This window comes from Neltuma alba, unplaced genomic scaffold (genome assembly GCF_004799145.2).
Source record: "Neltuma alba isolate B1F8T4 unplaced genomic scaffold, ASM479914v2 tig00011652_pilon, whole genome shotgun sequence".
Classification (NCBI taxonomy): Eukaryota; Viridiplantae; Streptophyta; class Magnoliopsida; order Fabales; family Fabaceae; genus Neltuma; species Neltuma alba.
Window position 1 is genome coordinate 116,935 of NW_021636300.1, and position 20,533 is coordinate 137,467.

Sequence of the window (20,533 nt, forward strand, 5' to 3'; positions counted from 1 at the left end):
CAAAAGAAAATGGTTGACCGGGAGGGAGAGAGAGAAAGAAGAGGAAGAAGACGAGCGAAAATGATAAGAGAGGAGTAAATGAAAAGGAAGGGCACGAGTTCCGAAACAATTGTTAAATTAATTAAATCAATCAATCTAAAATAAATTCCAAGACTAACACATAAGCTTACACGTAGGATTAAAATGAGTGATATGGCATATTTTTACTGTCAGAGTATGAATGATGTGATGCGCTGAGTGTATGCAAGAATTTCTCGTAGGACGCCTGCCGAACAGGGGCAGCGCATTGGTTTAGGTCTTTTCCTCCCTCTTCCTTTTTTTCCCTCCTGGGGAAAAAAAGAAAAACAGCTTGGTGTATTCATTCAAAAAACAAGACAAAAACAGCTTTGTGGATGGGAGAAACTGTTGTTATTGTTGGCGAAAAAATTGTTGCTATTGTCACGGAAAAAAGAGAGAAATTGTTATTAGAGCAACAAGAGATGGTAAGCCATCCTCACAAGTTGGAATCTTTAAAAAAACACTTATTAAGAAAGTTTTAGGGAAAATTGCAAATAAAGACCTCTCAATATATAAAATAGCAATCAGGGACCCTGAATTTGAAAAATTGCTCACAAGGACTCGGTCCCAATTTGCAATTATGAAATCATGGCCAAATTACAAAATACCCCTCTTTAATTTTTTTTTCAAAAAAGAACACCATGCCTCGCCGGATTCCGGCCGCCTTCCTTATTTATTTTTTTGAAACTGTTTTTTTTTTTTTAATTGGGGGGAAGTGAGGTTGGGGGGATTTGATCTCCCAACCTCATTGCTTCCCAAAATTAGGAATGACCATTGAGCCAACAAATATTTGCTAACATTATAAACAAAAAAAAAATATAAGTTAATTCATTTACTCTTGTTCCAGGTGATAACAAGAATACATTTGAAAATAACAAGTTCTGATTATAAAATAACAAGTCTGGGATTAAAATTTAACAACACGTTTTTTTTTATAACAACACACTCTGTTGCAAGTGATAACAACAATACATTTGAAAATAACAAGTTCTGATTATAAAATAACAAGTCTGGGATTAAAATTTAACACAGTTTTTTTTATAACAACACACTCTGTTTTAGGTGTGATAACAACAATACATTTGGAAATAACAAGTTCTGATTATAAAATAAACAGTCTGGGATTAAAATTTAACAACACGTTTTTTTTTATAACAACACACTCTTTTTCAGGTGATAACAACAATACATTGGAAATAACAGGTTCTGATTATAAAATAACAAGTCTGGAATTAAAATTTAAGAGCACCCTTTTTTTTATATAACAACACATTTTATTCCAAGTGATAACAACAATACATTTAAAAATAACAAGTTTGATTGATAAAATAAGAAATCTAAAATTAAAATTTTAACAACAACATTTTTTATAACAATTAATTATTTTATACTTTTGAAAAATAAATTATTTATAACTTATAAAAAGTATTTTAAATCTATTTAATTTGCTAAAAAAATAATTTTTATCTCCAATTTATAATCAAAATTTGAAGTGTAATTTATTATAGATTAAAAATACTTTTTTATTGTTCAAATTTATAAATAAAATTTAGGGAAAATGACAACACACTTTTTTAATTTTTTTTAAAAATTTTTTAATCTATATATCTATACAACTCATTATAAATCAAACTACTTCTTATAAATTATAAATAGTATAATTTATTATAGATTAAAAATACTTTTTGATTGCTTAAATTTATAAATGAAATTTATCTCTAATTTATAATTAAAAATACTATTTTTTTCTTTAAATATAAAAACTATTTTTAATATTTAAAGAATGAAATAATAAATTATACTATAATATTTAAATACTTAATAATAAATTTTAATATTTAAAGAATGAAATAATATAAAATATTATAATGAGTTGTATAGATATATAGACTAAAATTTTTTAAAAAAAAATAAAAAGTGTGTTGTCATTTTCCCTAAATTTTATTTATAAATTTGAACAATAAAAAAGTATTTTTAATCTATAATAAATTACACTTCAAATTTTGATATAAATTGGAGATAAAATTATTTTTTTAGCAAATTATATAGATTTAAAATACTTTTTATAAGTTATAAATAATTTATTTTTCAAAAGTATAAAATAATTAATTGTTATAAAAAAATGTGTTGTTAAATTTTAATTTTAGATTTCTTATTTTATAATCAAAACTTGTTATTTTCAAATGTATTGTTATTATCACTTGGAATAAAATGTGTTGTTATATAAAAAAAAGGGTGCTCTTAATTTTAATTCCAGACTTGTTATTTTATAATCAGAACCTGTTATTTCCAAATGTATTGTTGTTATCACCTGAAAAAGAGTGTGTTGTTTAAAAAAAAACGTGTTGTTAAATTTTAATCCCAGACTTGTTATTTTATAATCAGAACCTGTTATTTCCAAATGTATTGTTGTTATCACCTGAAAAAGAGTGTGTTGTTATAAAAAAAAAAACGTGTTGTTAAATTTTAATCCCAGACTTGTTATTTTATAATCAGAACTTGTTATTATCAAATGTATTGTTGTTATCACCTGCAACAGAGTGTGTTGTTATAAAAGAAAAACGTGTTGTTAATTTTAATCCCAGACTTGTTATTTTATAATCAGAACTTGTTATTTCCAAATGTATTGTTGTTATCACCTGAAACAGAGTGTGTTGTTATAAAAAAAAAACGTGTTGTTAAATTTTAATCCCAGACTTGTTATTTTTAAATGTATTCTTGTTATCACCTGGAACAAAAGTAAATGAGTTAACTTATATTTTTTTTTGTATTATAATGTTAGCAAAAATTTGTTGGCTCAATGGTCATTCCTAATTTTGGGAAGCATGAGGTTGGGAGATCAAATCCCCCCAACCTCACTTCCCCTCAATTTTAAAAAAAAAAACAGTTTCAAAAAAAAAAATAAAGGAAGGCCGCCGGAATCCGGCCGCCGACATCGGAGCTCCGGCGGCCGGAACTCCGGCGCCGGTGGCCGGATTCCGGCGAGGCAGTTGTGTTCTTTTTTGGAAAAAAAAATTAAAGAGGGGTATTTTGGTAATTTGACCATGATTTCATAATTACAAATTGGGACCGGGTCCTTGTGAGCAATTTCTCAAACTCAGGGTCCCTAATTGCTATTTTATATATTGAGGGGTCTTTATTTGTAATTTTCCCAAAGTTTTAATGTTAATACTTTTGACTTATAAAAATTTCTCTCAATTTCAAAGTGACTTGTAAAGTTTTTGAGTTAAAAAAAAATTATTATTAGATAAGAGATTACATTAGGATCTCAAATACTATATCACAAAAATTATATTACAAACTAAATTTTATATTAAAAACTAAAAATAATATTAAATATTAGAATGTGAAAAATAAAGTAGAGGACTATGAAGTTAGACTCTTTATGTTGAGTGTACAGATTGTTGCGATAAAATAGAATAGAAGAACATAAAAAGCAATATAATTTTATAACTTTAAGAAAGACAACTCATTTTTAGTATTTCTTATTTTTATATTAATATTAGTTTTTGCCTTTTAGTTTTTTTCTCCCTTTGGATCAGGTCCTTCTATATAAACTAAGTTATAATCAATATACGTTTAACTTGCTAAATTCAATATAAAATCAGCAGTTTTACCAACTTCATTCCCTGAAATTGATGTAAGAAACTACTTGATCTTGCAAGAGTTGAATTATGATCGTAGTGCTTATGAAATAGAGTCAAGGAAATTAGTGAGATGACTGAATGAAGAGCAGAAGAACATTTTTGATATTGTAATGTCTTCATTATCTTCAAAATCCAGAGCTTTCTTCTTTGTTTATGGGTATGGAGGAACAGGAAAAACATTTTTGTGAAATGCTTTGACAACAATTTTTCGTTCTCGAGGTGACATTGTTCTTACAGTTGCGTCTAGTGGGGCAGCTGCTACACTATTGCCATCGAGAAGGACTGCTCACTTAATATTTGCAATTCCAATTTAAGTTAATGAAGAGTCTATATGCAACATCAAGCAAAACTCACCGTTAGCGAACTTAATCGTATCCACAACTTTGATTATATGGGATGAAGCTCATATGGTTCAGCATTATTGCATTGAAGCATTTGACAGGACATTGAGGGACATTATGCACTGCAATTTTCCATTTGGGGGCAAGTGTGTTTTGATGGATGGTGACTTTCGCCAAATCCTTCTTGTTATTCCTAAAGGTTCGTGAGCTGACATTGTTAATGCATGTATTAGCTCTTCCTATCTATGGGACTATTGCAAAATATTTGAGTTGACATAGAATATGCAATTGTCAGCAACATCAGCAAATGAAGATGGCAATCGGTTGAAAAAATTTGCATAATGGGTGCTAGATATTGGGGACGGAAAGATAGGCATGGCCCATGATTGCATAGCCGAGATAGAAATACCTCATGATTTGTTGGTGCAAAATTACACTGATCCAATAGTTGCCATTGTGTCTGTTACATATGCTGATTTGATGGAGAATTTGACGAACAATGATTACTTTAATGACAAGGCTATCCTATCCCCAACAATTAAAGTTGTTAATCAGGTGAATGAATTCATGTGCTCTATGATTCCTGGTGATTCTGTTGAATATTTTAGTAGCGACTCAATTTGCAAATCATCACAAGACAGTGATGGATTTGAGAACCTTCATACAATCGAGTTCTTGAATACCATTTCTAGCTCTGGTTTGCCCATGCGTAAGTTGACATTAAAAGTTGGAGTGCCTATTATGCTGTTAAGAAATATTGATCAAGCCTCTGGATTATGCAAGGGGACAAGATTGAGGATAACACATTTGGGGAAGTCTGTGATTGAATCAATAACGTTGAATGGTTCAAATCCAAGTGAGAAGGTTCTAATTCATCGCATGGACATGAATCCTTCTGATAGTCGTCTTCCATTTCAAATGAATAGGAGACAATTCCCAATTGTATTATCATTTGCAATGACTATAAATAAAAGTCAGGGGCAATGTGTAGGCCTATACCTGCCTAAGCCTATTTTTACGCACGATCAACTATATGTTGCTCTTTCAAGACTTAAGTCAATGGATGTGCTAAAGATTTTGTTGCATGATAACATGGACAAACATGTCAAGACAACCACAAATGTTGTGTATAGGGAGGTTTTTAGGAATCTTAGTGTGGGGGGAAGAGGGGAGGAATGAGTCGTGCATCATTTGATATGAAACATTAATTTGTGCATCTTTTTTTTTTCATATTATTATTGTAAAGTTATTTTGTCCCACACATCGCGCAGGGTTGCACACTAGTTAAAAACACAAAAAGATAAACCCACTTAATCAATTTATAAATTCAACTAAATTTGACGAGTTTAACTAAATAAGCCGCTTTTATCCACACACAAAAAGTCACTGCTATGAATTTAAGTGCAAGTTAAAACGATTTTATAAATTACAAATGTGAAAAAAAAAATCAACAAGTCCATTCCCGTGACAATAGTCTATAATAATCTATCCTCCTAGTTCCTATTCCGATACCCCAACTTTTTTTTCCTTTTGCCAGCATTGTGGTACCCCAATCTCTCCGTCATTTTTCACTTAAATTCTACACGAAACAAGAAATATCTCCATACATTACAATGATAAACGGTGCAATACTTTTTTAATGATTTTTCAAGAAAATAAAACTACACAATTTTATATTTTCTTAAAATTATAAAAAACACAAATTTGCGCTGCTTCATCATCATCATGAAACATCATAATGTCCCAAAAAATCGCTAAAATTTGATTACGTTTACCTGTGTTGGCCCGTTATCGAGCTAACCTAACATGGACAACAATTTACATGTTAAACTTCCAATGATCGATTTTTAAATGAGAGAGATCAATTGCGTATTATTTTCTAAAAAGTTGCAAATTCGGAAAGATGAGTGTAAATTTGTAGACAACCGATTTCAAGTTATTTGAGAAGTGAATTCTATTAACATTTAAGTAATTTAAAATTTGAACTGTTCCCACTCAATGACCCTTAGTCTTTTTTCAAAACTTCAAATTTGGGTTTTTGTCACTAAAGTATCATTCACCCAAATAAATTCTTGGCCTCCCATAGGCTAGTACACCTTAGCCTGCATTATCCAAGCCTTGACTCATCCTATGCTTGTTACCACCCCTAACGGAACAACATTGATACAATGACTCTTGATTTGAGCTACTCCTTCAAATTTCACTTGTTATACATGATAGAGAAAAATGTCAAACAGCAACGTCTTCGGCCTAATTAATAGTCTTAGCGTGATTAATCGGGGGAAATATATCCAAATGTCTTGACATTCCCCATCCTTTCTCAGAAACGCAACCCCGCATAAGCACTAGTATGTATTATAATAGTACATGGTAAATCACAAATATCAAACAACTAAGCTGAAATTCATTCGGACTATCTCAGCGCCTTTAGCCTTCATGTCCTCACCCACTGTCATGCTCAAGCGGTGACATGGAATCAGGTAAATTTGTTGTGAAAAATGTCATTGATTTCTTTAAACAGTTGGACAGAGCACCTACTGTTCCATCAATTCCTGATTCATATTGCTCATAAACAAAAAATGCTGTAAATGCGAAGACCAGAGCTGCAAAACAGTTCAAAAATGAGAAAAGATGAAAGTAAGCAATCACATCAGAAAGTTCTTCAGCAGCAAAACTACAATTCCATACCTATTCCTATTGATGACGTCAAAAACTGTGACAGGATCAGCTTCAGAAATAGGAGCGAAATTGCAACCTGCATCACTTAAGAAATGCGAAGTAAAGGCAAAGCCTCCAAAGAAGAGAAACCTCTATCATAGCGTCCCATTCTCGTATAAATCACTGTTTCTGGCTGTTGAGCGCGGGCCCAAGCTGAGATATGTCAGGCAGAAGAAGCCCAATTCGAATGTGTAGTGATTTTTATGTGACAAGGGTAATTTTGGGTATTCCTAAGAGTTACTTACGGAAAGGGGTGAGTATATTCGCTGGGTGGGCTATGTGGGTCAGGCATGGAAAAGCTAAGAGTTGTGTAGGAGAGTTCTGTGCCTCTCGAATGTGCAGAGTGGTATCGTTTAGGTAGTGATTTCTGCAATTCTCCATTGCGGTGGAGCTGTTTTGGTGATTGAATCATACTTCTATAGCCTGTGGTTTGGCCCACCACTTTATGAGATATCCCCATTTTGTGTGTCAAAAAGCTTTGAATTCAGAAAACCAATCCAAAACCAAGTATTTGTCCAAGATATCATGGGGGAAAAAAACAAACAAAAAAGGCAATCTCATTCTCAATATCAATAAAAACACAGGTTGCTTACATCATAAATTTTGGGGGGAAAATTGTTCAGTCAGAGGAACGAGGATCTTTAATTTTATAAAGAAAGTCACATCTTGTACCTTGAAGAACATAGACCAATCACTTCCTCGAGCCAATATTTTAATGTTCCGACAACCAATGTTCCACAAGTACACTGTTGTTGCAACTGAATCTTTCACCGCTTTCTCCGAGATCTCAAAACTAGAGAGACACGTTCTTTGAATAGGGAAACCAAATCTGTCATTAAGCACACTATAATTAGTGCTTAGACAACGATTTCCTTTCTTAATGTCCTACGGGGTTGAAGTTACCAAGGTAAAAATCCCCAGCACAATTTTCAAAAGTTCATATAAGGTCCTATGGCTAAGATGAAATGATTTATGCACTTAGACCATATAATCGTTATTAAAGAGAGACCAGAACCAGCACACCAGAAAGGAGAAAAACTGCTAATTGCAGCACGAGGCAGGCTTTAGTTGGCAAAAATGTATGGTCAGGGTCTTGCAAACATAAAACTTTTTAAATTGACATACAAATAAGATCTCAGTCTTCGTAAGCATGTACTTACAGATTTGATGGTAGGATTCCATATCCATAGAGAATGACAGTTGAAAAAAGCAAAAGTCTGGCGGCAGATGACGTAAAAGTCCTTCCAGAAAGGAAAAACCAATGAAACAATATAACCAGTGCAAGGAAATATGTAAAGGATGTCGTTTCGTCTCTCCACAACAAAATGTCAGCAACTGCAACAATAAAGTTCAACGTTATTTTGACAAACAAACATCTTATTACAGATCTGATTCAGAGCATCACGAATAAATGTGAATGAAACCATGTCATTAGTTTTTAATAGAAAAAATAAGACAGCTAGACATGGTCCTTTTCTTATGTGAGAAAAAATCCTTCAAGGAGTTAGGCCAGCTAAGCATCAAGGGGTATAATAGGGAATTGAGTTTAGTTAGTTACAGATGAAAGAGAGTAGAATATAGCATGGAGAGCAAAACAAAGAAGGCTAGACATGTCTAAGGTTGTTGGGAGAATCTACACCTCTTGAAAGCAAAGGAGTGGTATGCTTGAGTGTTCTGTTTTCGCTTTGTAATCCCAGAATTGTAGCTTCTTCCCACTTAAGACTTGCACTTCGGTAAAATTTTCTCTTGAATGATATTAGTTAGTTGGGAAGACGAGGTTAGCTACTTACAATACCTACCCATTAGTATAAATAGAAATATGGCATTGTTATAGGCGTCTTTGGAATCATGTTTTCTGTACTTTTCCCTCTTTCCTCCTGTCAAGGGTGTCACAGCTGGTTTTCTGGCCACCCAACATCAACAGAAATTATATCCAAAGGTTAGTGCTAAAAACTTGACCGCCCAAATGCCTTGAAGATCTTGAGTAGAAGATGGAGCTCCACAGGGCAATGGTCCACGGAGATTTCGTGCAATTGGAGGGGAATTCTTGGACATCAATGAGCTGAAGCAATTTGTGATTAAGATGAAAGCAGGAATGGCTGATTTGGCTTTGGTGATGTCATTGCTTGTAATGAACAGCGTATCAAAAATTTACTTTTCATTTATCAGCCAAATCTGAAACACGAATAGCAAGATGCTGCAAGAAGGTAAATTTGACAACAAAAGTGAAGAAGACAACAAATATAAGAAAGAGATGAAGATGAAGAAGGTTAAAGAGATTAGATTATTTTGGAGGAAGCCATGATGGGGATGGGGAAGCATAAGGAGCATGGAAACTAACTAGTTCCCTAGATCAAGGAGCAGTTGTCGACTAGATTAAATAAGCCTTTAGAGAAGCCAATGCTGCCACATTGCCTAATGGGAAGTTTTCACACTGGACTTCCTTCATCTATCTTCAAGCTTCTTCACTAGGCTCTCCAACACTGGCAGTTGGGCGTCTTTAGCAGGGAGATAAATTCTGCAGGTAGCATAATGGTGGTGGAAGATAAGTAATGCCATTAACATTAACCAAGTTTACTCAATGAGCCATGGCGGACAGATTCAGGAAGGGGGGATTTCGATTTTAGCAAGTCTTACTCCAAAAATTCAAACATGGCAAATCACTAAGTCACCAGAAGGCAAGAAACCAGTGAGATGTAAAATGGGTTTTCACAATTGAATATAACCCAGATGGAAAAATTAGTAGGTACATAGCTTGATTGGTGGCAAACGGGTAGTCACAAACACATAGCGCTGACTGCCAAGAAACTTTTGCCCCATGGTAAAGCTGAACACAAAAAGGTTGCTCTTATCCCTAGCTACAAACTGAGATCAGTCCATGCAGAATATTGGAGAGAAAATGATGTCTTCACATGCATTCCATGGAATACTAGGATACAATTGACCTATTTATACATTGGAGGAGAGTAAAGCCTAAGAAATCAGAGAACAACGCTTATTAAAGCCTAATGAATAATAATAAAGGCTATACAGTAATAACAAGTATTTACAATAAATATAGAATATTCCCACAGTACATCTATCAGCTAGACATGAAAAATGCCATTCTTAATGATGACCTAGAAAAAGTTTACGTGGAAGTTCCTCAAGGCCCCTCAGAATATGGTATTCTAGGTATAGCTTGTAAATTGTACAAATCAATCTTATGGGTTAAAGCGATCACCCAGGGCTTGGTTTGAAGGGCTTACAAGAGTAGTAAAGAGGTTGGGATATATATAATGTCAAGCTATTCATACACTTTTTTGGTTAAACATATTGGAACTAAATTGTCAGTCTTAATAGTCTGTTGATGACATAGTCCTCACAGTAGATGCTACGCCAATGATACAGGGGCTAAAAAAGTCATTAGACAGAATTTGAAGTTAATGATTTGGGAGCCAAACCAGCCAAAACACCAATGGATCCCACCAATGAATTGGATAACAAGGAAGAATCAATTCCTGTAGATACAGAAAGGTACTAAAGGCTGGTAGGAAAGCCCATTTATCTCTCTCACACACCACCAGAAATAAGCTTTGTAGCTAGATTTGGTGAGTCAATCTGTAAAGAAGCTACAAGAAAAGCATATGAAGGCAACGTATAGAATATTGAAATGTTTGAAGATGACTCCTGGTTAGGGACTTTTCTTTGCCAAAAGGGCCTCTAGAGAATGTGAAATTTACACAGATGCCACATGGGCAAGCTCACCTATTGATAGAAGATCCGCTTCAGGCTATTCTACTCTTGTTTATGGGAATCTAGTAACTTGAAGGAGCAAAAAGCAATTAGTAGCGTCAGAAGTAGTGTAGGGGCCAAATCCAAGGCATTAGTACTTGGACTATGCTAAGGAATGTGGATACTTCAATTATTAAAAGAGTTGAAAGTTAAGATTGAATCACCCATCAAGGTATGGTGTGATAATATGGCCACTTATATATCACTGAAAATCCTATTCATCATGATAGAACTAAGCATGTGGAGATTGACAAGCATTTCATCAAGAAGAAGATGGATTCATAGATGATTAACCTAGCCTACAGACCCTCTCACTCTTAGGTCACATACCTCTTTGCCAAAGTACTAGCAAGAACCAAGTTTGAAGAATTTAAAACAAAGCCAAGAATGGTAGACATCTATTCACTAAATTATGAGTATGGGTCAATTAGAGGGCCCTTAGGCCAAAACCTAATCTTTCATATACTCAAATGTTTCTAGATCTATTTATATTTTTTCCTTGATTGTGCAATTATGGTTCACTGATTAGGAAGATGTTGGCCTCAGTCAAATCCTGGTTTTTTTATCTAGGGTTTGTGTCTATAAAGTCTATCATTGTTCAGGAAATAAAAAATAAGCTCTTCATCATCACAAAATTCTTCATAGAAAACATTTTGAATAATGTCTTTTATGAAATAATACAATTTTATACCTTTTTCAAGGAAAAATTGTGCCATTTATTGTACAGATTTTATATCAGCACTGATTAGTTTTTTATTAGGATTTATTAGCTTTTACTATTCTCTCTCTCTCTAGGTGTATATTTTCAGATGCATTGTACCCACACAATACGTTGAGGTGCTTATATGCATGATGGTTGAGGCGTTGTTGAGTGTCATCGCTAGTCCCAAGCAATAGAGGAGGCTCCGATCGGCTAATGCCAGAAAAATCATGACAAGAGGGGGTGTGAGGAGCTCACATGCGCCACCACAACATTCTGCCATAGTAAGCTTCTGGCAGCCCATGAGAGCATGTGGAGGCCCTAGTTCAACGACTTCTTCTGGTGAGGATGATTGGCATTCCCTAGACAAACCCAGTGTTCCCTCATGTCTAAATAGCCTTCTCTCAAAGCGTCTGGGTCACGTGCAACATGTTTTCTACTACGGCTTTGTGTGTGTGATGTTGGGCTGCCAATTCATAGCTGTTATGAAGTCTCCCTTCAAGTTAAAATGACAGGGGTGATACTATGGACACTCCTATGCGTCATGAGAGTTTCTAGATCTATACTAGTTGCATCAGTGGCAAAGAGAGGAACTTTCCTCTAGGCCTTGAAGATGTCTCGTAACACAATAATATGGATTGTTGACTCAGGGGCTTCTGCCTGCATGGCTAATTGTCATCAATTGTTCACTACCAATTCTCCGTGTGCTAGACATACTAAAGTAAAGATTGCAGATGGTTTTTTAGCACCAGTTGCTAGCAAAAAGAGTATTCGTATTCAGATTCCATATTTTTAGAATATGTCCTACATGTGCCTAAACTTGATTGCAATCTCATTTCGGTTAGTCAGTTGAGCAAATAGTCCAATTGTTTTGCTCACTTCCTACCATCTCATTGTGTTTTTCAGGATCTGTCCTCTAGTGTGATAATTGGAAGTGCCAAAGTGTTTGAGGGGTTATACTGTTTCAAGGTCAGCTAAGTGGGTAACTTACTCTCACCTACAGTAAGTCATTCTGCATCGACCTCAAATCCTGATGATTTAATGTTATGGCATAAAAGGATGGGCCAACCTGACTTCCAATACCTTCAATGGTCGTTCCCACATCTATGTCCTCACCATGATATTAGTGCCACCCATTGTGATGTTTGTGAACTTGCGAAACACCATCGATCCTCCTATCGTAGAGCCACACATACCCCCACCAAACCTTTCACAACCACACACAGTGACTTGTGGGGACCATCCCGTGTTGCCAACAACACCCATAAGAAGTGGTTCATTACCTTCATCGATGATCATACCCATGTTTGTTGGGTGTATCTCTTAAAAGACAAATCTGATGCCTCATCTCTGTTTCCAAAGTTTTATTTCATGATTAAGAATCAATTCAATTCCAGTATCGAAGTTCTCCATACTGACAATGGCACTGAATATTTTAACTACGCCATGAGTATGTTTCTTTGAGAACATGGCATCATCACAAAAGTACCTATGCTCATACACCCCAACAAAATGGAATAACTGAAAGAAAGAATAGATATATCCTAGAGGTTGCCCAAGCCCTCATGCTCACTTGTAATGTTCTAAAATATTTTTGGGGAGATGTTGTGCTCACTGTAACACACCTCATAAACATAATACCAAGTCATGTACTATCTTTTGAGACACCTCTTAATAAACTCAAAAGTATCTATCCTACCTCCCAGATTGAGACCAACCTTCCTTTCCTGATTTTTGGCGGCACAGCATTTGTTCACCTACATCAAAGTTCCAAAATTGAACCACGTGCTGCCAAATGTATCCTTCTGAGTTACTCACCAACTCAAAAGGGCTACAAATGTTATGACCCTGTCTCTAAACAAATATTTGTAAGCCTTGACATTAGTTTCCTTGAAGATACACCATTCTATCCCAAGCCTTTACTTCAAGGGGAGAATATGGGTGAACTTTAGTCTTGGGAAAGTATAGAACCCAACAAGAACCCAGAATCCAATAGAAACCTCACTTCAAATACACCACCTTGCCAACTTAAACTACTTGAACTCACTTCCGTCACTCTTGATCCTCCATCACTGATGCCCGGCTCCTCTTCACTTTCTCTTGCCCCTACTCTTGTGCCAGAGGAAAATTTGAAAACAGGGGGAGAAGTAGAACAACTACAAAAAAGAGAGTTACAAACTTACTTACAGAGGAAGAAACCAAAAAATAGTAAGTAAATTACACTTGAGGCACCAAGAGGGTCAAAACTGGGGGTAGCTCCTAAAGTTGAAGTAACAAAAGAATTGGAACCTATTGCACCAGATACAAGGCTCTTAAAGGAACAAGAAGTTTCAGTAAGTGAATCCTCTGATTTTGATCTTCCTATTGCTCTTAGGAAGCAACCTCATCTATGTACTCAACATCCTATAGAAAGATTTGTATCTTACAAAGCTCTTGCTATGAGATTTTGCACTTTCACAACTAATCTTGACAAAATAAAAATTCCCAGCAACATTAATAAAGCTCGAGAAACACAAAAGTAGAGGAAGGCTGTTATGGAAGAGATGAGAGCTCTTGAAAAAGACAATACATGGGAAGTTATCGATTTACCATGAGGGAAGAAACCTATAGGATACAAGTGGGTTTTTACAATTAAGAATAAGGATGACGGCTCCTTGGACAAATACAAGGCACAATTAGTGGCTAGAGGATTTACCAAAACCTATGACATAGATTAGACCGAGACATTTGCTCCAGTGGCAAAGCTTAATACAGTCAGAGTCCTATTATCAGTAGCCACAAACATTGATTGGCCACTTCATCGGTTGGATGTCAAGAACATGTTCCTTAATGGTGACTTAGAAGAAGAGGTTTACATGCCCTACCTCTAGGTTTTGAAAACAAGGGAAGAAGTAGCAAAGTTAGTTAAAGAAATCTATCTATGGGCTAAAACAATCTCCCAAAGCATGGTTCGATAGATTCTCAAAAGTGCTAAAAAGATAGCACTATTTGTAGGGCCATTCTGATCATACATTCTTTGTTAAACAAAATGGAGGAAAGGGGGCCGTTCTAATTGTCTACATAGATGATACGATCTTAACTGGAGATAACATTGAGGAAATTAAAAGATTGAAAAGAGTCTTAGCCTCCAAATTTGAAAAGATCTAGGCCAAATGCATTATTTCCTTGACATGGAAGTCACCAAGTCAAGGAAAGAAATATGCATCTCATAGAGGAAATATATCCTTGATCTCTTGATAGAAACAGGGATGCTTAGGTGCAAGCCTACTGACACTCCCATTGCAGTACAAAAGGAGAAGAAGAAGAAGGGAGAAAAAAGGAATAATGGTAATAAGAAGGAGGGAAGGAGGAGGATCCCTAGAAAACTCATCTACTTGTCACATAAAAGACTAGATACTGCCTTTGCAATGAGCTTTGTGAGCCAACATATGCACTCACTAAAGGAAACTCACCTGCGATCTGTGTACAGAATTTTGAGGTACTTAAAGGGTACCCCAAGAAAAGCCTTATCCTTCAAAATGGCAGAACAACCAAATATAGAGATATATACTGATGCCGCTTACGAGGATGTCTTTGAAGATGGAAGATCCACATTTGAGTATTTCACCTTTGTATGGGGTAGCCTAGTAACATGGAGGAGCAAGAAATTGAATGTGGCGTCTAGAAGTGCAGCAGAAGCTGAGCTCAAAGCCATAGCACATGGAATTTGTGAGGGTCTAAGGTTGCAGAAGCTCCTCAAGGATCTACAAATGGAGATGGAACTGCCCATCAAGCTCTATTCTGACAACAAGGCCACCATTAGCACGTCCCATGATCCAGTCCAGCAGGACAAAACAAAACATGTTTGAAATAGATAGGCGCTTCATCAAGGAAAGATTGAAAATGGAGTGGTGTGCTTGACTTATGTTCCATCAAAGAAGCAAGTTGCAGATGTCCTTACCAAGGGACTTCCAAGATTCAGTTTCAATGAATGCATAAGCAAGTTGGGCATAATTAACATCTATGATTCAACTTGAGCAGGAGTGTTGGAATATTCTGCCATTTATTGTACAGATTTTATATCAGCATTGATTAGTTTTTTATTAGGCTTTGTTAGCTTTTATGAGCTTTTACTATTCTGTCTCTCTCTGGGTGTATATATCCAGATGTATTGTACCATTCAAAAGTGAGAAAATAGAATCATTTTTTCACAAGATTCCACATAGTATAAGGTTCCAACCTTTTCCGCCACCTACTAGCTTTTCTGCTTTTGATTTAGGAATATTAATTGGGAACACTATAACAAAAGAGAGTACCATATAATAGGATAAGGTTCCGACCTTTTCCACCACCTAGTAGCTTTTCTGCTTTTGATTGTCCAATGGAGTCTCTTGAATGATACGAGTCTCTTGCCAAATGAGAGAATGCCTCTATGGTTGATGTGATGCCTTCCTGTGTGGTCAATATAAGCAAATAGAAAGCAAATCTTATGATTAAGAATTTTCATAACATATATGTACACAACAAAGTTCCAACAATCATTAAAAACACAAAGAGGAAGTTTTACGAATGGCCTGGAAGAAATGAGAGAAATATTTTAACCTCAAGTGAGACTACTGGCAAATATCCAATATCTTTCTTAGCAGCTGTGCAGTTGAACGTTCTAGTATGTGAAGCTAAATGGAAAAAGTGAACTAATAAAGGATAGCTGAAATATCTGGATCCGATGTTTTCATGCGCCCACTTTACAAGCAACAGAATGTACTGCACCATCTTGACAGGAAGTTTTATGAACGGCCTGGAATTAAACAAGGATTTCTTGGTCTTAGTTAACACCATAAAAGATCGTAAACCAGCATTAGAAAATAACTATAAATAACTTGCCATTGCTTCCAGCAGTGAATATTACATACTATACCTTTGATATCCAAGACCTTCTAATATAAAAGAGATAAATTTCCAGAACTTCATAGGCTCGAAGTTTGTAATAAGAAATGCCTGCACTACAACAAGAAGATCCTTGCTTATGCATATATGCTAAACCGGAGCTGGACCCCATGGATACTCTATATACATACACACCTTTCCAGCTACAGAAACTGTTTGAAAATTCAGGGCTTCTTCTGCACATATATGGGCATGAGCAACATTCTCAGAATAGGTGAAGTCAGAAAGATTATCACCACTTCCTATAATGAACTGCAATGAGAAATTGTTAATGTAAAAGCCACACTTAACAGTTGACGACAGCATCCAGGATGTTTAACACCTCAACTAACAGGAAAACAAACAAAGCTTCATAATGAAGCATAACAGAATTAGTCTCATAGCCAACATTCACAACTAGTTCAGAGAACCGTAATTGTGAATTTTAGACTGCCCCAACTATGACAGACTATGACGTCAGTACAGTTGTATTTATTACAATGCAAGTCTGAAATGGGCTTCAGATTAGACAACTTTAAGTTAAAGTTCAGTTGGAACTATGGCACCAAAACAGTTTATTAGCGTTCATTAGGTCCTTGGCATTCATTTCTTAATTACCTTTTATCCCTTTGTCTCTCCCTCTTTCTATGCATATTCGGTGTACTCTTTCATTCAACGTCATTGAAAATATAATTGTTCCCCTAGATCCAACACATCCAAATATTTCCACAGGATAATTAGAAATTAAAAAGAACACCAAGAGAAGCCAACCAATTGCAAGAGAAAAATGACATTGTGGGCATCATTCATAGCCTTCCAGGGGGACAGGTAGTGTAAGAAAACTTGAATTTCTTAAACAACAAGGCAGTAAATGTTTCGAGGAATTAGAAAAGATGACCGAAGGAAATTTCAACCAAGTTACAAGAATTGGCAAAATGGTTTTTACTAAACTTCAATATGGCATTCGTTTTCATAGAACCAATCCCCCGCCCCACCCTAACATCCCCTAAGGCTCCATTGTTCAAATAACACCAAAACATATGATGGAAAAGGAAGCCCACCTTTGCCCAACCAGATATCCCTAATTTCAGAATGAATGGAACAAGCTCAGAGTCACCAGGTCCAAAAACATTACTGGAACGGAGTGCACATGTTGAAAGGCCATCGATGTCATTAGCCCCCAAGATCATTGCTTCTGCTTGAGCCTTAAGGTCACTTAACATGTTCTCAAACTGCAATATACCACCCTATTAAAAATGTTTACTACCCGTAAATAAACAGGATATAACTGAAAATAAGAAAGAATCTCTCTCAAAACAGCATACTTTGCAAGGACATGATAAAGATTCATCTCCATCATGGATATCATGCAATCCATGAAAAACTACATCAGCAGAACTGTTGTATATTAGTCGTTTGACTCTACATTCTCGACAAGCATTGATGACATTTTTTGTACCTGATTCAAACATTTAGCAAACACCATTCCTATCACAGCCACTAGAGCAAACAAAATATTGAATGGCCAAGCGTCTCTATGATAATGGAAGACTACCTTGAACTGTAAGCATATAGCAACTATAAAAGTCATTTGCCTTCATGTCAGCAGCATGATCCATATAAAAAACCACTGAAGAACCTTCAATAACTGCAAAAGATTTATTTTTATGCTGCTGTTAATTTCTCAACATAACAAGTGTAAGATAATAGTAGACATTAATTGTAAATACTTTGCAATCAGTTACAAAGCTTAATTCTAGGGATAATTCATCATAAGAGAATTATTCTGTCATTAATTATAGAGCATCCTCATGTATATAAATACAGACTCTTTTGTCAATAATAAATAAACAAGTCCATCATTCCTCACTACATAGTATCAAAGCATTTTGGCTGCCATTTGATCATTGCAAATATTTCCTTCTTTTTTTTTCCCTGGGTTGCATTTTTCTAGCGAAAGCCAATTGGCAAGGCGTGTTTTTCATCACATACCAAAGGGATCTGCTAGTGACAACATCCACCAAAGAAGTTCAGAAACTTCCAATCGACCTTGTCCATAAGTTTGGCAAATTTTGGACACGCAAGCCAGGCACACATCCCATCCAAGTAGATTTGCTCCTCCTCTACTTGCCAACGCATGGAAGCACAAATGGTGTCCATTTCTCTAGTGACGACACGCATTTTTCAATCAGATTTGGTTACTTTCTCGGTACAAGTATCAACTTTTTGACATTCTATTGGTTGTGTGACAAGTGTTTTGCCTCTGTTTGTGTCTTGTGCTGCTTACTGCTGTTCCTAGTTGAAGTTGCTTATGTTTTCTTGAGGATTGGATGTTATCTTGCCTCCATTAGGTGGTATATGAAACTCTGTTTTCTCTATTTTTGAGTGTGGAATTTTTTGGTGTGTTTGTACACTGGTTGGGACTCAAGTTCCGTATCTCAGTGGTTGTTTGGGTATTAGTTGAGCTCTCCTTTGGCTTCTGATTTGGAATTTGCAATTTGTTTGTGTCGCTAACCTTGCTGCATGGCTAGTTGGTGCCGTTTGAATTATTGTTGGCTTTGTTCATAGTACTTTGAGTACGTTTTTGTGCTCTCTGCAATTGTCTATTTACCTTGATACATTTGGACTTTCGACATAGTTATGCCAGATAGTAAGTGACCTCTGATAACGAGATTGCTTAGTTTTGCAGGTGATGAGAGTTATTTAAGCCCATCATTCATCACTTCCATTGCAGAATTAGGTAACTCTGTTAACTGTCTTATATCTTTGCCATCCAAATGGGTAGTCAAGTGCCATAGATCATATGACAGGTAAACTAAGTCTCTTTTCCACTTTTCAATCATACACCATCACCTTTCATATCGCTTGAGCTCTCTACTACATCTTCAAAGTACCAAACAGAAACAAGAATGGAAATAATAGAATCCAGTTTTTCACCTTGGGTAATCTGACGTTTGTCGCTAAGGTGGACAGGAAAGTAAGAAGCGCGACCAGAAGAGAGAGCCCGGGCGAGGAGGGAGTGGTGCGAGTGATCGAGTTGGATGGACGGAGGGGAATCGGCAATGCGGACGATCCAGTTGCCTAGCTTCAACAGCCTTAAGACAAGCGATCTTCCGACAAATCCTGAGTCGCCTAGAACCACGCAAGTCTTATGGTTCAACCCTGCCAAGCGATCGTCTACCGCCATTTCCGCTGCGACAAAGAAACTGAGAGACGGAAAGAGCCTTGGCGCCGAAACTGTGCCTGGATCTCGTATTTGTCTTGAACGGAAAATTGAAAAAAAAAAAAAAAGGACAGCCAATCCGTTAATGTTTGTTCCAGCTCCAGCGGTGGGACCGCTCCCGCAAGCTCCGAGGCCGCGCGGGGGCGACTAATCATTTGTCTAGGTATTAAAAAAATTGGTTTAGTTTTAAAATACTGGTAACTAGGATAGATTAGGCATTTAAAATTCTAAAAAAAATTGCAGTAATTTTTTTCCTGCATTTGGATCCAATTTATGAAATATTGTGTATTCAAATAAAGGATTTATTTTCTGAAAACTTGCATATGTAACTCGGATAGGACTAAAAGACAGGGTAGGATATCTTGCTTGCGGCCTGGCCCTGCCTTAACCCTATCTAAAAGTATCTTTTTATATTTTTGGATTGTATCTTTTTGGGCTAGACTGGACTTTTTTTCTGGGCCGTACGGGCATTGTGAACACCTATAATGTGAATTCACTTATAAGATAGTGCCCTCAATTTTTCCCCATGTCTACGTAAACTAACACTGGGTTCAAATTCTTTGGAACTTGATCTTGGCAAAGCAAGAGTGAGTATAAATAGGCGTAGATGGGAGCTACTTCTCATCACAAAATTACATGGAGCACAGAGACTTCAACAGGTTCATTATAACGAGTCGACGTTTTGCTCCCTTCTTCATCGCTGGCAAGCAGCAAGCAGGTTGATATTGCGTATTGCGACAGGCGACCTCATTATCATTTTTGATCATGATTTCTAAGCACATACCATCAACCACATGACTGTTGAGCAAACTATCATCCGTGCAGGCTCTCCAATCTAGTACGACGAGGTATGCGCTTGGTTCCGTTGTATGGCCTCATCATGCAGAAGCCAAGATGGGAGCTTCTTATGCGTTTGGAATATTCCGTTCTATGGCCTACTTTTGCATACGTAGTATCAGCTTAGGGCAATATATTCTGATCTTCGTATCATGCTCTGCTGATTCACGATCGTGACGCATGTTCATACATGCAAGTTACCACTCTTACGGAAGGAGCTTTGGCCTATAGTGATGAGTTTGAGAGCCCGAATGTTTCTGCTAGTGACTCACGCCATCCTCCTGATAGTGTTCGACATTGGCTATCCCTGATCTTCGCCTTCCCTCCCTTG

The 20,533-nt window shown here is 36.2% G+C and overlaps 2 protein-coding genes across 3 annotated transcripts; one reads left to right on the forward strand and one right to left on the reverse strand.

Moving 5' to 3' along the window:
- Positions 1-4,420: 4,420 nt before the first annotated feature.
- On the forward strand, positions 4,421-5,224 carry LOC114716358 (uncharacterized). Its single transcript, XM_028901341.1, has one exon. It carries the CDS (start codon positions 4,421-4,423, stop codon positions 5,222-5,224), a length of 804 nt encoding a protein of 267 aa, XP_028757174.1.
- A 1,063-nt stretch (positions 5,225-6,287) lies between these two features.
- LOC114716364 (3beta-hydroxysteroid-dehydrogenase/decarboxylase) lies at positions 6,288-19,486 on the reverse strand. Of its 2 annotated transcripts, none has more exons than XM_028901353.1 (12): positions 19,080-19,486; positions 17,698-17,790; positions 17,468-17,601; positions 17,204-17,389; positions 16,299-16,415; positions 16,135-16,214; positions 15,819-16,014; positions 15,557-15,668; positions 7,924-8,098; positions 7,436-7,592; positions 6,734-6,800; positions 6,288-6,648 (listed from the first exon to the last, which is right to left on the reverse strand). In XM_028901353.1, the coding sequence occupies exons 1-12, from the start codon at positions 19,327-19,329 to the stop codon at positions 6,488-6,490; spliced, it is 1,728 nt and encodes a 575-aa protein (XP_028757186.1). In that variant the 5' UTR covers positions 19,330-19,486; the 3' UTR covers positions 6,288-6,487. The 2 variants fall into 2 exon arrangements, with proteins under 2 accessions (XP_028757186.1, XP_028757187.1); XM_028901354.1 differs by having other exon boundaries at positions 17,204-17,374; positions 19,080-19,485.
- Positions 19,487-20,533: the final 1,047 nt, after the last annotated feature.

What these genes read in the sequence shown, in the direction of transcription:
- LOC114716358 (XM_028901341.1), top strand. Translation starts at nt 4,421, where the DNA reads ATGGCCCATGATTGCATAGCCGAGATAGAAATACCTCATGATTTGTTG.
- LOC114716364 (XM_028901353.1), bottom strand. Translation starts at nt 19,329, where the DNA reads ATGGCGGTAGACGATCGCTTGGCAGGGTTGAACCATAAGACTTGCGTG. An exon ending in CTTTATCATGTCCTTGCAAA is followed by an intron (nt 17,390 to 17,467) that starts GTATGCTGTTTT and finishes CATTTTTAATAG; the next exon opens with GGTGGTATATTGCAGTTTGA. An exon ending in GAAGGTCTTGGATATCAAAG is followed by an intron (nt 16,015 to 16,134) that starts GTATAGTATGTA and finishes GTTTAATTCCAG; the next exon opens with GCCGTTCATAAAACTTCCTG.